The sequence below is a fragment of the Poecilia latipinna genome, unplaced genomic scaffold, assembly GCF_001443285.1.
Source record: "Poecilia latipinna isolate Pla-1442-1.1 unplaced genomic scaffold, P_latipinna-1.0 Scaffold1350, whole genome shotgun sequence".
Classification (NCBI taxonomy): domain Eukaryota; kingdom Metazoa; phylum Chordata; class Actinopteri; order Cyprinodontiformes; family Poeciliidae; genus Poecilia; species Poecilia latipinna.
Window position 1 is genome coordinate 280,759 of NW_015113966.1, and position 15,413 is coordinate 296,171.

General features: G+C 42.0%; 1 protein-coding gene across 1 annotated transcript; it reads right to left on the reverse strand.

Moving 5' to 3' along the window:
- Window positions 1-12,836: 12,836 nt before the first annotated feature.
- mtx2 (metaxin 2) lies at window positions 12,837-15,335 on the reverse strand. The gene is made up of 7 exons (XM_015056033.1): window positions 15,227-15,335; window positions 15,110-15,156; window positions 14,724-14,796; window positions 14,579-14,655; window positions 13,166-13,258; window positions 13,052-13,090; window positions 12,837-12,977 (listed from the first exon to the last, which is right to left on the reverse strand). Exons 1-7 carry the CDS (start codon window positions 15,228-15,230, stop codon window positions 12,837-12,839), a joined length of 474 nt encoding a protein of 157 aa, XP_014911519.1. The 5' UTR covers window positions 15,231-15,335.
- Window positions 15,336-15,413: the final 78 nt, after the last annotated feature.

A 15,413-nucleotide genomic window follows, 5' to 3' on the forward strand; every position in this document is an offset into this window, starting at 1 on the left:
ATGGATTTTATTCGAGTTTAGTCTGATAGACCAAAAGTGTCTCTAGTAACTTTTCACCCTTAACTCAGTCAGTTTTATGGAGCCGCTGTGAACAGTTTCTAAGGTTTCCCACAAATTGTCCATCTGGTTTTTGTAGGTCTATGTTCTGTGACAATACTGGATGTTGGTTCACCAGAGCTTGGCCTGTTGCAGAAAGCAATATGTCAATGAATCACATGGTAGCTTAAAATGAGCTCAATCATTTCCATTCGCATGATTTATTGATTTTCTCTTTCTATGGAAACTGCTCTTCAGTCTGATGTTTTGTTCTCTTTTTTTTAAAGGACAATTTTGTTTTATTTATTGTTTCTGTTGTTTTATTTACTTATATTTAAAATGTCTTCCAGTTCCAGTGTTAAATGTTCATCAGAATTTATGTTGCGTGAAAATGTTCTCAAACAGCAATATTACTGTTTATCGTTGACAGGCCTACACTGAACCTCAGACATGATCAGTCTGGCTGTAGTATAGCCTGGCAGATTGCTGCTGTAATGTGATGAGATGCAGACGGCAGTTATTATAAGCCAAACATTACAGGATGCATAAAGTCATTATGAAGCAGGTTAGCTTCAATAAAGAACTGAGCTTTATGTTTGTTATGTGCTTCAGGCACATTATGATAATTTTTGTCTATTTCTTCTTGATTGTTTTTTTTATAGACTTTCAGTTGAATGACCGTTTGTCTTTTGTTAATATATTTTGGAGTTTGGACAATTTCTTATTTTTGGTAATTAATTTGATTAAGTTAATTTGTGGCGTTGTTGGTCTGCCTTAAATAGGCTGGGTTTCGACATGTTAAAGAAACGCCCTTCCACTCGCTTCACCACCACTGGGAATGTGTCTTGACGGGTGCGCACACGTCCAGTCGCTGTAGGCCACAGTGGACGTCTCCAGCCTGCCATGTGGTATTGTTGTTAGCCTCTGTTTGTTTGTTTTTATGTTATGATTTTGGCCTGGTGGGACCGGTTGTCCTGTTTTTGATTTTTCTTTTGCATTAGATTCTTTTTGCTTTAGTCCGGTACTAGCAGGAGATTCGACGACCCTTTATAGGGTTGGCCCCCTGCTGTACCGTTTTGTTCTGTTCTCACCAGGTCCAACTTTCTGTTTGGGGTTTTGTTTTTCTTTTTTTCTTTTTGGACATGGGAAACTGAGGACATTTAACTCCATGACATTGATGTTGGTGATTCCAAGCCTATTAAACAACAGCCTTACAGAGTGAACCCGGACAAGCGATGCCGTTTGAAGATGCAGGTGGAGTACATGGACTTGCTGTTACAAGCAGTAGTACGGACTTAAGGAAGGTAAATGGGGTGACTAGGCCGGATTGTTATCCATTGTGTGGACCATGTGGGGGCTGCCCAGTCTGTGACTAAACTGGATTTGCTGAAGGGATACTGGCCGATACCCTTAACAGCATGAGCCCAGGAAATTTCCGCTTTTGTCACACCCGATCATTTCCTTCAATATATGGTGATGGCTTTTGGGATGCGTAACGCCCCAGCGATGTTTCAACGGTTAATGAATGTGGTTTTGCTCGGTTTATCACTCTGTGAGGCTTATTTGGATGATTTGGTGATTTGTTCTGGTACATGTGCTGAGCACGATGAACATTTAAGAAATGTTTTTGCGCATCTGACTGAGGCTAATTTGACAGTTAATTTCTCTAAATGCCAATTCAGTCAAGCGACAGTGACCTATCTTGGAAAAAGGGAGGGGGAAGGTCAAGTGCGCCCCGTTGAGGCTAAAGTAGAGGCTATTTTATCGGTTCCGGTACCCACCACTCGTATTGAGCCACGGTTGGTTACTACAGGGGGTATTGGAGCCAAATATGTGTATTTTTGGTTTTTGGTCACTAGATGGGGATGTCGGCTCCAATATATAAATCAAGAGGTGACAGATAGCTGTCAGGTGTTGAACCCGGAAGGGCATAAAAGTTTTTGACTGCTGTGGCGGAGTCATTATTAACACTGTTACCGTGTACTATGGAATAAATGGATCTTGTTCACAAATGTTTATCTGTCTGGACCAAAGTGTGGAGTTTGGATTGCAAGAAGATCAGGGATTGATATTACAAGCGATCAACAGGTGATGTTAGCCGCTCAGCGCGTCATAACAAAGCAGCAACAGGTCAACACTTAAACTAGTGCAGGGTTGAACTGGCTAGTATACTGTCAAAAAGTTGTCCTTTTTGGACTTTGAGCAAAGTGATGGAAACTATGTGGAGCAGACTGAGACCGTTTGGACTGTGAGGAGCTGTCGTTTGTTAGCTGGACGCTACAGAACTAAAAAAACATCAAGCTGCGACCGCGGCAGAGAAAGGATTGGATGGACGCGGTGGCAGATAATTTGTGATTGAAAGTACGTAACCCATTGGACCAGACCGCGGCAACAATGGATCGAATGTACGCGGTGGCAGACGGGCACTGATTGAGGAGGATCAGATCACTGGTCTTTGAAGGTCGTTGTGGATTGGATTATGGAATGTCAACAGGCGCCCAACAAGGTATGTGTAGCGCTACATCTTTGATGGCCATTACTTTTTATTGTGTGCACACATTAAACCAATGCATTGGTAATCGAGGCGTTTAAATAATAATATTGGGCATTGCCTCTTTGCGATCGAGGCTCATTTTATAGCTTTTTGCACATTTGTCTTTCAAGTGGACTTCAGCACTATGGAAATGGACGAAAATACTGAGACTGAACAGATGGTTGTTGCTGGGGAAACTCAAAAACGTACTGTTAAATTAACAAAAAAGGCTTTGGCTGAAAAACTTGAAACATTACAGAAGGAAAGAAAATTAAAATTAAACAAAACGGGTCATATAAGACATGAAATTCATGATTTAATGTATAAAGGTGAAAAACCAAAGGTTTTAAGTGCTCTTGAAAGGTTGATTAAGTTGTGTGATGATGCCAAATGTTTGCATGAATCTTTTCTGGTGTTTTTGCCACATGATGAAAAAGAAAATCATGAGGCATGGTTTAAAGCAAAAATGATTCCTAATAATGAATGTATTTCTAGTGTAAATAAGTGGGTCTCTCAAACTGCAATTAGCAAAGATGATGATGGTGATGATGACGATGTTAATGATGATGATGATGTAAATCCCACTGACAGTGTGTCAAATGCTGGCAGTGGACATTCACAAATGAGTGTTAATACCAGCATAACTTCTTCTGTAAAGTTAAAGGCAGCAGCTAAAAGGGCTTCAGTTTTGGCCCGTGTGAAAGCTGTAAAAGAAAGACATGCTATTGAAGAAGAGGAGGAGAAACTGAGGAAAAGAAAAGAGATGCTCGCACTGGAAACTGAGTTGGCTGAATCTGACTTGCAAATGGAAATGTATAATTTGAATCTGGAGTGTACTTCACAAACATCAAACTCAGTGAGCTCACACTGTAAAAGGAAAACAAAGGCAAAGGGATTAAAGCAAAGTTTGGACCCCTCTGTGAAAGAATTTCTTCCTAAAAATGAAATGTAAAATCCAACAACTCAACAGGACGATGTAAACCAGACTAAACAAAGAAATCAATTAAAGAGGGGATCAAAGGAAAATAAACCTATGGATGTGAGACCGAAGAGAATCGTAGCAACAAACCAGCACCCTGTGGGGGATCAACATAAAGCCAGTGGAACCCAAATACAATCAAAAGAGCATTTTAAACATGAGAATATAACCCAACCATCAAACAGTTTACAATTACCTGGAGAACTTCTCACCATCATGAGCAGACAAACTGAAATCACAGCAGCCTTGGTAAAGCAGCAACAGAGCATGACTCTGCCACCACGGGACATTCCTGTTTTTGATGGTGATCCTCTGCAATACAGAGCCTTTATTAAAGCCTTTGAACAGGGAGTTGAAATCAAAACAACCAATGCAGACTGTCTATACTACCTGGAACAATTTACTAAAGATCAACCTCGTGAGCTGGTGCGCAGTTGTCAGCATATGGACCCAGATTACGGCTATACTGTAGCAAGGACTTTATTGCAGGAACATTTTGGAAACCCTTACAAAGCTGCAACTGCATATATTAACAAGGCTTTGTCTTGGCCAACAATAAGAACTGAGGACATTAGGGCATTACAGAGTTATTCTTTATTTTTGCGTGGCTGCTGTAGTGGTAATGGAAGAGCTTGAGTATGTGCAGGAGCTGAATATGCCCATAAATATGACAGCAATCCTTTCTAAACCGCCATACAAGTTACGAGAGTGTTGGAGAAATAAAGCTTATGATATAATGGAGACAACTGGATATCGGGCAGGATTTAGTGATATGGTTGCATTCATTGAGCGACATNGAGCGTGCGCCCACTCTGAATAAAGCTGTCAGTTGTGTTTCCAGTGAATCAGATGACGCATGCGTCGGGGCAGGTGCGGACGCACGGGAGGAGCTGTCCAGTGCTGAACCTGAAAGTGACGTTTTCTCCCCGGCTGTTACTGAAGGGAGGGTTCCAAATTCAGAGGGGTTGGAAAACTTGCCTCTCTTGTTGTCTCACCTTGACGTTTCCAAGCAGGCTGATGTAATTCGTTTGATCCAGTCTTATAGGTCACTGTTTGCGGACATTCCCACTCAGACTCGTGTGCTCAGCCATGATATTGATGTTGGTGATTCCAAGCCTATTAAACAACAGCCTTACAGAGTGAACCCGGACAAGCGATGCCGTTTGAAGACGCAGGTGGAGTACATGGTGAAACATGGAGTTGCTGTTGCAAGCAGTAGTCCGTGGAGGTCGCCATGCCTCCTGACTATTAAAGCCAATGGAGAGGACCGTTTCTGTACGGACTTCAGGAAGGTGAATGGGGTGACTAGGCCGGATTGTTATCCACTCCCTCGTATGGAGGATTGTATGGACCATGTGGGAGCTGCCCAGTTTGTGACTAAACTGGATTTGCTGAAGGGATACTGGCAGATACCCTTAACGGCACGAGCCCAGGAAATTTCCGCTTTTGTCACACCCGATGATTTCCTTCAATATATGGTGATGGCTTTTGGGATGCGTAACGCCCCAGCGATGTTTCAACGGTTAATGAATGTGGTTTTGCTCGGTTTATCACTCTGTGAGGCTTATTTGGATGATTTGGTGATTTGTTCTGGTACATGTGCTGAGCACGATGAACATTTAAGAAATGTTTTTGCGCATCTGACTGAGGCTAATTTGACAGTTAATTTCTCTAAATGCCAATTCAGTCAAGCGACAGTGACCTATCTTGGAAAAAGGGAGGGGGAAGGTCAAGTGCGCCCCGTTGAGGCTAAAGTAGAGGCTATTTTATCGGTTCCGGTACCCACCACTCGTATTGAGCCACGGTTGGTTACTACAGGGGGTATTGGAGCCAAATATGTGTATTTTTGGTTTTTGGTCACTAGATGGGGATGTCGGCTCCAATATATAAATCAAGAGGTGACAGATAGCTGTCAGGTGTTGAACCCGGAAGGGCATAAAAGTTTTTGACTGCTGTGGCGGAGTCATTATTAACACTGTTACCGTGTACTATGGAATAAATGGATCTTGTTCACAAATGTTTATCTGTCTGGACCAAAGTGTGGAGTTTGGATTGCAAGAAGATCAGGGATTGATATTACAAGCGATCAACAGGTGATGTTAGCCGCTCAGCGCGTCATGACAACGCAGCAACGGGTCAACACTTAAACTAGTGCAGGGTTGAACTGGCTAGTATACTGTCAAAAAGTTGTCCTTTTTGGACTTTGAGCAAAGTGATGGAAACTATGTGGAGCAGACTGAGACCGTTTGGACTGTGAGGAGCTGTCGTTTGTTAGCTGGACGCTACAGAACTAAAAAAACATCAAGCTGCGACCGCGGCAGAGAAAGGATTGGATGGACGCGGTGGCAGATAATTTGTGATTGAAAGTACGTAACCCATTGGACCAGACCGCGGCAACAATGGATCGAATGTACGCGGTGGCAGACGGGCACTGATTGAGGAGGATCAGATCACTGGTCTTTGAAGGTCGTTGTGGATTGGATTATGGAATGTCAACAGGCGCCCAACAAGGTATGTGTAGCGCTACATCTTTGATGGCCATTACTTTTTATTGTGTGCACACATTAAACCAATGCATTGGTAATCGAGGCGTTTAAATAATAATATTGGGCATTGCCTCTTTGCGATCGAGGCTCATTTTATAGCTTTTTGCACATTTGTCTTTCAAGTGGACTTCAGCACTATGGAAATGGACGAAAATACTGAGACTGAACAGATGGTTGTTGCTGGGGAAACTCAAAAACGTACTGTTAAATTAACAAAAAAGGCTTTGGCTGAAAAACTTGAAACATTACAGAAGGAAAGAAAATTAAAATTAAACAAAACGGGTCATATAAGACATGAAATTCATGATTTAATGTATAAAGGTGAAAAACCAAAGGTTTTAAGTGCTCTTGAAAGGTTGATTAAGTTGTGTGATGATGCCAAATGTTTGCATGAATCTTTTCTGGTGTTTTTGCCACATGATGAAAAAGAAAATCATGAGGCATGGTTTAAAGCAAAAATGATTCCTAATAATGAATGTATTTCTAGTGTAAATAAGTGGGTCTCTCAAACTGCAATTAGCAAAGATGATGATGGTGATGATGACGATGTTAATGATGATGATGATGTAAATCCCACTGACAGTGTGTCAAATGCTGGCAGTGGACATTCACAAAGGAGTGTTAATTCCAGCATCACTTCATCGGTAAAGTTAAAGGCAGCAGCTAAAAGGGCTTCAGTTTTGGCCCGTGTGAAAGCTGTAAAAGAAAGACATGCTATTGAAGAAGAGGAGGAGAAACTGAGGAAAAGAAAAGAGATGCTCGCACTGGAAACTGAGTTGGCTGAATCCGACTTACAGATGGAAATGTATAATTTAAATATGGAGTGTACCTCACAAACATCAAACTCAGTGAGCTCACACTGTAAAAGGAAAACAAAGGCAAAGGGATTAAAGCAAAGTTTGGACCCATCTGTGAAAGAGTTTCTTCCTAAAAATGAAATGGAAATTCCAACAACTCAACAGGACGATGTAAACCAGACTAAACAAAGAAATGAATTAAAGATGGCATCAAAGGAAAACAAACCTATGGATGTGAGACCAAAGAGAACCATAGCAGCAAACCAGCACCCTGTGTGGGATCAACATAAAGCCAATGGAACCCAAATACAATCAAAGGAGCATTCTAAACATGAGAATATAACTCAACCATCAAACAGTTTACAATTACCTGGAGAACTTCTCACCATCATGAGCAGACAAACTGAAATCACAGCAGCTTTGGTAAAGCATCAACAGAGCATGACTCTCCCACCACGGGACATTCCTGTTTTTGATGGTGATCCTCTGCAGTACAGAACCTTTATTAAAGCCTTCGAACAGGGAGTTGAAATCAAAGCAACTAAGGCGGACTGTCTATACTACTTGGAACAATTTACTAAAGGTCAACCTCGTGAGCTGGTGCGCAGTTGTCAGCAAATGGACCCAGATTACGGCTATACTGTAGCAAGGACTTTATTGCAGGAACATTTTGGAAACCCTTACAAAGCTGCAACTGCATATATTAACAAGGCTTTGTCTTGGCCAACAATAAGAACTGAGGACATTAGGGCATTACAGAGTTATTCTTTATTTTTGCGTGGCTGCTGTAATGTAATGGAAGAGCTTGAGTATGTGCAGGAGCTGAATATGCCCGTAAATATGAGAGCAATCCTTGCTAAGCTGCCATACAAGTTACGAGAGTGTTGGAGAAATAAAGCTTATGATATAATGGAGACAACTGGATATCGGGCAGGATTTAGTGATATGGTTGCATTCATTATGATGTATGGTCACATGTTGTGAATGCAACACGTGGCCATACAGGGGCCGGTAAGGACCGTGGAATGCTATCTGTGCTCCCTGTAAAGGTTAAAGCAACGAAAGGACAATGTGCCATTCAAGCATATGCCTTCTTGGATCCAGGCAGCACTGGAACATTTTGCTCTGAAAGGCTGATGCACCAACTGAACCTCACTGGAAAGCGAACACAAGTCCTTCTTCGAACAATGGGCCAAGCTAAAATAAGTCCAGCATTTTCTCTGTGTAATCCTGAGGTGGCTGGTCTTGAGAGTAATAGATTTTATCCTCTGCCAGAAATTATTACGCAGAGACAAATGCCTGTGACCAAAGATAATATGATAACATCTGAAGATTTAATAAAGTGGCCATATTTGTCAAGAGTTCACATGCCATCCATAAATGCTGAGGTTGATCTGTTAATTGGTACCAATGCTCCAATGTTATTGGAACCTTGGGAAGTCATCAACAGTCAAGACAATGGTCCATATACTGTCAGAACTGTACTTGGCTGGGTGGTCAATGGGCCCTTGGACTTGTACTCAAGAAGTCTCATCTGTAACAGTGAACAGAATCTCATTGAGCAAGCTGGATGAACTGCTCAGGAGCCAGTACAACCATGATTTCTGTGAAGGATCAGCTGATGAGCAAGAAATGTCCAGAGAAGACCAAAAGTTTCTCAATATTATGGAAACATCTGCAGCAATACAAGATGGAAAGTACTGCTTGAACCTGCCATTTAAAAGAATGGATGTCTGTTTACCAAAGAATTTAGCAGTAGCCAAACAGAGATTACAAAGTCTCAGGAAAAGATTCAAGTTTAATCAGAACTTTCATCAGGAGTATGTGGAGTATATGAATAACATCATTTCATGGAGATATGCAGAACGTGTACCTGAGCACCTTTTGCATTGTGACAATGGAAGAATGTGGTACATTCCCCACCATGGGGTTTACCATCCAAGAAAGAAATCTCTACGTGTGGTGTTTGACTGTGCTGCAGTATTTAGAGGAGTGTCTTTGAATAGTGAGCTGCTGCCAGGCCCCAACCTCACCAACCCCTCTGCTGGGGGTCCTTATGAAGTTCAGAGAAGAGTCAATAGCCATAATGGGAGACATCAAAGCTATGTTTCATCAAGTGCAGGTGCCAGAAGGAGATCGAGACTTCCTTCGCTTTCTTTGGTGGCCAAATGGAGACATTACACAGGAACCAGTACCTTATAGGATGATGGTCCATCTATTTGGAGCCGTTTCATCCCCAAGCTGTGCAGCCTATGCTTTAAGAAGAACTGCCCAAGACAACCAAAATGAATTCTCACAAGAGGTCATAGAAACTGTAAGGCAGAACTTTTATGTTGATGATTGCCTCAAAAGTGCAGCCACTGAAGAGGAAGCTATCAATTTGATAAACGATCTTGTTGCTCTGTGTGAAAAAGGAGGCTTCACATTGGAAAAATGGATAAGCAACAGTCGTGTTGTTCTGCAGGCCATCTCAGAAGAGCAGAGAGCTAAAGATTTGAAGATGTTGGATCTGGATATTGATAAGCTTCCAATGGAAAGAGCTTTGGGTCTGCAGTGGTGTGTGGAGACTGATGCCTTCCAGTTTAAGATAAAGCTGAAACAGCAAGCACTGACCCGGCGTGGAATGTTATCTGTGAATAGTTCTGTGTATGATCCTTTGGGTTTCCTGGCTCCAGTGACACTGGAAGCAAAACTGATGCAGCAGGAACTGTGTAAAAGAGGCTGTAGCTGGGATGATGCACTACCACAAGACATTTTACACAAATGGAGAAGATGGTTGGAGGAGCTTGCGCTACTGTCTACTTTTAGTGTCAACCGCTGCATAAAACCTGTGGGGTTTGGAGCCATAAAGCATGCACAATTACACAATTTTTCAGATGCTAGTGAAACTGGATATGGAACTGTTGTGTACATTCGGATGATAAATTACGAAAACAGCATTCATGTTGCTTTCCTGATGGGGAAGGCCAGAGTAACACTGCTGAAAGTTATCACCATTCCCAGGCTTGAGCTTTCAGCTGCTGTTTTAGCGGTGAAGGTGGATGCTATGGTCAAAGCAGAGCTGAATATACACCTGGAAAAGTCAATGTTTTGGACTGATAGCACATCTGTGTTAAAATACATCAATAATGAATTCAGACGATTTCACACGTTTGTGGCAAATAGAATTGCAACCATCAGAAATTTGTCTGAACCTACTCAGTGGAATCATGTCAGCACAAAAGAAAATTCAGCTGATTATGTGTCTCGTGGACTGAAAGTTTCAGACTTTCTGAAAACCAGAAAGTTGGATGGACCAGAGTTCCTGTGGAAAGATAAAGAAAGGTGTCCTCGAGTGATGTAGAATTGGATGTCGGCGACAAAGAAGTTAAGAAGGAGGCTGCAGCTAATATCATTGGCCTCGACACTCCTGCACCTACTGACCAGCTAATTGTACATTTTTCAGATTGGAGAAGACTTAAAAGAGCAGTGGCTTGGTACCTAAGGCTGAAGTGTGTCTTAAAGAAAAAATGTAAAAGGAGAAAACAGCTGAACCCTTTAATGGACAAGAACCCAGTTGTGCATCAGATGAACACAAGAGGGCGCCAAAGGACCACTGATAACTCAAAAGGTGGAAGTTTGTCATTAGCAGAGCTCCAAAGTGCAGAGTTCTTCATTATTTTGTACTGTCAGCAGCAAAAATTCCAGCATGAGATTGAAGCTCTGTCACATTATTCTAAAGTAAGCCGTACGAGCTCTATCTATGTGTTGGATCCAGTTTTGGAAAACAACATTTTAAGAGTTGGAGGCCGACTTCATAGAAGTGCAATGCCAGGGGAAGTAAAACATCCGATAATTCTGGCCAAAGAGCAACACATCTCCAAGTTAATCCTCAGGCATTTTCATCAAGTTCTTGGACATGCAGGACGGGCACACACACCGACGGCTGTAAGAAAAAGTTCTGGATTACGAAGGGAAATTCTGCTGTGAGAAAAGTCATTGGTGAGTGCAGCATCTGTAGGCGATACAATAGGGGAAGAACACGCTGCAAGAGATATGGTGTTTTGTTTACCTGGCTGGCAAGTCGAGCCATCCATTTGGAGATTGCAGCTACACTTGACACAGATTCTTGCATCAATGCATTGAGGAGATTTATCAGCAGAAGAGGACAAGTTAAACAGCTATGGTCTGATAATGGAACAAACTTTGTTGGTGCTGAGAGAGAACTGAAAGAAGCTCTTGTTGATTTAGACCAGGACGCAATAAAGTCATTTTTGGCACAGGTAGAAATTAATTGGATTTTTAATCCACCTGCTGCTTCCCATTTTGGTGGTGTTTGGGAGCGAATGATTCATCTGGTGAGAAGAGTACTCAACTTAGTCCTGCGTCAGCAAACTCTTGATGATGAAGGGCTAAATACAGTAATGTGTGAAGCAGAAGCCATCTTGAACGATCGCCCCATTACAACCCTTTCAGATGATCCAAATGATCTGGAGCCACTTACCCCCAATCATCTGCTCTTGCTCCGTGAAAAGCCTTCACTTCCCCCTGGAATATTTAAGCCAGAGGGTCAGTATGCAAGAAGACGATGGAAACAGGTGGGTGCAATACCTGGCTGACCTGTTTTGGAAGAGATGGGTTTGAGAATATTTACCTTTGCTTCAAAAAATGCAGAAATGGAACGAGAAGAGGAAAAGTCTCGCTGTTGGAGAAATTGTCATCATGGATCCTTCAGCACCTCGAGGATCCTGGCTTCTTGGAAAGGTTTTGGAAGTGTTTCCAGACAGTCATGGTTTCGTGAGGTCAGTGAAGTTGAAAACTAAGTCCAATATTATTGAGAGACCAATTTCAAAACTTTGCATGGTGTGTGGTATATAAATTAATGTGTTAATGTCATTTGTGTCACATAATGTCTCTTGTATTATTGTTGGTTTGGAATTGGCATATTTATTTACTATGCCAATTAGGGGCCGGTGTATTGGAGCCAATTATGTGTATTTTTTGTTTTTTGGCCACTAGATGGGGCTGTTGCTCCAGTACATAAATCAAGAGGCGACAGATAGCTGTCAGGTGTTGAACCCGGAAGGGCATAAAAGTTTTTGACTGCTGTGGCGGAGTCATTATTAACACTGTTACCGTGTACTATGGAATAAATGGATCTTGTTCACAAATGTTTATCTGTCTGGACCAAAGTGTGGAGTTTGGACTGCAAGAAGATCAGGGATTGATATTACACAGGTGATTTTTGTCTATTTTTCTTGATTGTTTTTTTTATAGACTTTCAGTTGAATGACCTTTTGTCTTTTGTTAATATACTTTGGAGTTTGGACAATTTCTTATTTTTGGTAATTAATTTGATTAGGTTAATTTGTGGCATTGTTGGTCCGCCTATAAATAGGCTGGGTTTCGACATGTTAATTCGAAATGCCCTTCCACTCGCCTCCGCTCACTCCACCACCACCGGGAATGTGTCTTGACGGGTGCGCACACGTCCAGTCGCTGTAGGCCACAGCTGACGTCTCCAGCCTGCCATGTGGTATTGTTGTTAGCCTCTGTTTGTTTGTTTTTATGTTATGATTTTGGCCTGGTGGGACCGGTTGTCCTGTTTTCGATTTTTCTTTTGCATTAGACTCTTTTTGCTTTAGTCCGGTACTAGCAGGAGCTTCGACGGCCCTTTATAGGGTTGGCCCCCTGCTGTACCGTTTTGTTCTGTTCTCACCAGGTCCAACTTTCTGTTTGGGGTTTTGTTTTTCTTTTTTTCGTTTTGGACATGGGAAACTGAGGAGATTTAACTCTCCTTTTTCTTCACAGAAAATCAAAAGCAGCTGAACCAAAAACAAAAGTTCAAGAGAATTTAAGAATAAAATATATTTTTTTGAACCCTCATTCTTGTCTTGTGTCCTCGAATATGTTGTGCCCTTGGTCGACGTAACAATGTTAAAAACATTTTGAAATCTGATCAGGCTTCAGCCCGTCTGAACCTGCTCCAGCGTCTTCCCTCCCCAGCCGATGGCGTTCATCTTCCTGCGCACCTCCCACTGCTTCTGGTAGGCCAGGATGTTCCCGAGAGGCCAGGAGTACGGGCTGCTGTACCTGGGCCGAGAAATCTGCACACAAATGGAGACGGATAAGAGAGATTCATGCTTTTGGTTCTGACATCTGAGGAAGGAGGAAGACGGACCTCGCCTGCTGTGGCGTCGTCACACCACTGGACGAACAGCTGCAGAGAGGAGACAAAAGCTGGGTGAGAAGCTGCTGCAGCGCTGAAGCATCAGTGTGTGGGTCTGACTGTTACCTCAGAAGTGAGCAGCATGTTGTACACCAGCTCCATGTACGCTTTCATCTCGGCTCGCTGGACATCGTCCAAGCTGTCGCTCAGCGAGTGGCCCTGGAAACCACAAACGCATCACTCCATGTCACCTGAGGAAGATGCATCCTGCCAAAGCTCAACGACCTTCACAAACATTGAAAGATTTGGGTTTTAACTAGGGATGCTCCAATCAGGTTTTTTGCTGCCAATTCTGATACCAGTCATCAATGAGGGTTGATCAATGATGATCACCTGGATTGACTGTTTTTTCGCTTTAGGTATATATAAATGCTACTATGTGATCTGGAAAAATAGAAAAATAATTTATTGGCAAAATAATTTATTTATCTCTCAATAAATTAATCTAATTTAGACATAAAACATGCAAAATACTTGCAGGTACAATACAGCAGCTATTCAGTCAAAGGGACAACTGAAAAACCTGCAATCAGTAAAACAATATTTAAGAGTAAGGCTCTTAACAGCCTAAATTATATACAAGTCAAATACATCTCACATGAAATAATGTCAAATAAAAAAGGAAGCATTCATTTAAAGTGAAATGCAGGTTGCATCAAAATGAACAATCCTGAGTCACTAAATCCAAACTTTCTGAGGGCATGGCTAGCTGATTAATGATGGTTCTGATTGGTTGTTTCTGACCAAGCTGAGTAATTCTGCAGAACACAGGGAGGAGGCAGAGGAGATTGATTATTTTCCCCAGAGATTAACTGTCTTATGTTAGGACATAGCAAAAGTTTTAATACATATGTAAAATCTTGTTTAAGTTACAAGGTGCAGCTTTAAGCAGACGTTCAAATGTGAGAGTTCACTGCCGGTTGGAGCAGAAACGGCGCAATGGTTGTGAAATATTACCACCAGTAGCGTGGCGTGGTGGTCCAACAGCAAGAGCAGAACCAACATCTTCCACTGCCATCCCGAAGTCTTTAATTATTAATCGGGCTATTTGTTTATCTTTCTGACCATCACGCTCATTTGGGTGCTGCTTTACCTGCTGTCTGATCACTCCAGATGTCTTTTTTTTCATGCAGTGAGCCTCGATATAATCATACTATATCAAGTATGTTTGTTTGTTTTTAAATGTCATATTAGACTCGTTGTGTTGATATATTTTGACATGCTTCACCCCCGAAGTATTTTTCCATCAAAACACAAAAACTTCCCCATTATCACTGAGCGTTTAAGTTCCTCACCACATTGCTTAGGATTTGTTGTGTGCTTGCACAGTGTGAGAGAAAGAGGAGATAAGCTGCACACAAAGTGACATACAGGTGATCGGTTTTTGTGATTGGCAACAAGAGAGTGTTTGGCGATCACAAATCATACACCTTTTTATGATCGGTGGCAGATCGATCGGCACACCTCTAATTTTATCACCTTGGCTTTAGTGAACTGCACAACTGGCCCCAGTTCAGACACCACCTGATTCCCCACGTGGATGAAGGGGATTTTCCCTACGGAGAGAACAAACATCAGGAATGTAGGCTTGGAATGGCGGGACGCCTGTGGTGGGTGTACTGACCAGAGGGTGACATGTACTCAGCATTGTATCTGCAGACCACCTGAATTGGCAGACCACACATCCGGAGGTAGGCCTGCATGTGAAAAGGCAGAGAAGTCAAAACTCTTTCCCTGGCTTGGAAAAGGCGAAGCTAGAGCTGCACAACATGATATTGCAACAAGGGTTTCTGCAATATCAGTGTGTTTAATGTGGGAAATGTCGCAAAATATAAAATTGCTAAGTTGGCAACAGTGGGGTAACTATAACTTTTTGTTTTGGTGTTAAAGGATTTTTTGGCTCTAGCAGTTTTTGACTATGCTGCATTGCATGTATTTATAAATGTAGAGGTTTCACAGAATTAGTAGTAAGAATATCTGCAAAGAAAGATCCAGAAATCAAACTTTTACCTGAACAGAAAGAGATGAGGCATGGTCTGAGAGCAGGATCTGATCATCTGCAGCAGAGAAATGCTTCAACATTAGAAAACGTTTAGGCAAAATGTTTCTGCAGATCCTCCAACTTACCCATTAGCGGTTGGTACAAGGTTGCATTCTCAGGCCAAGGCTCTGCTGCTGTTGATCAAAAATAAGCAGGTTTTTCTTCTTTACACCAACTTTAAGTGGAATCTGTCTGCTAACAGAAACTGTTTCGGTAACACTTTATTTGAAGAGGGTTGAATAAGACTGTCATGACACTGTCATAAACATGACA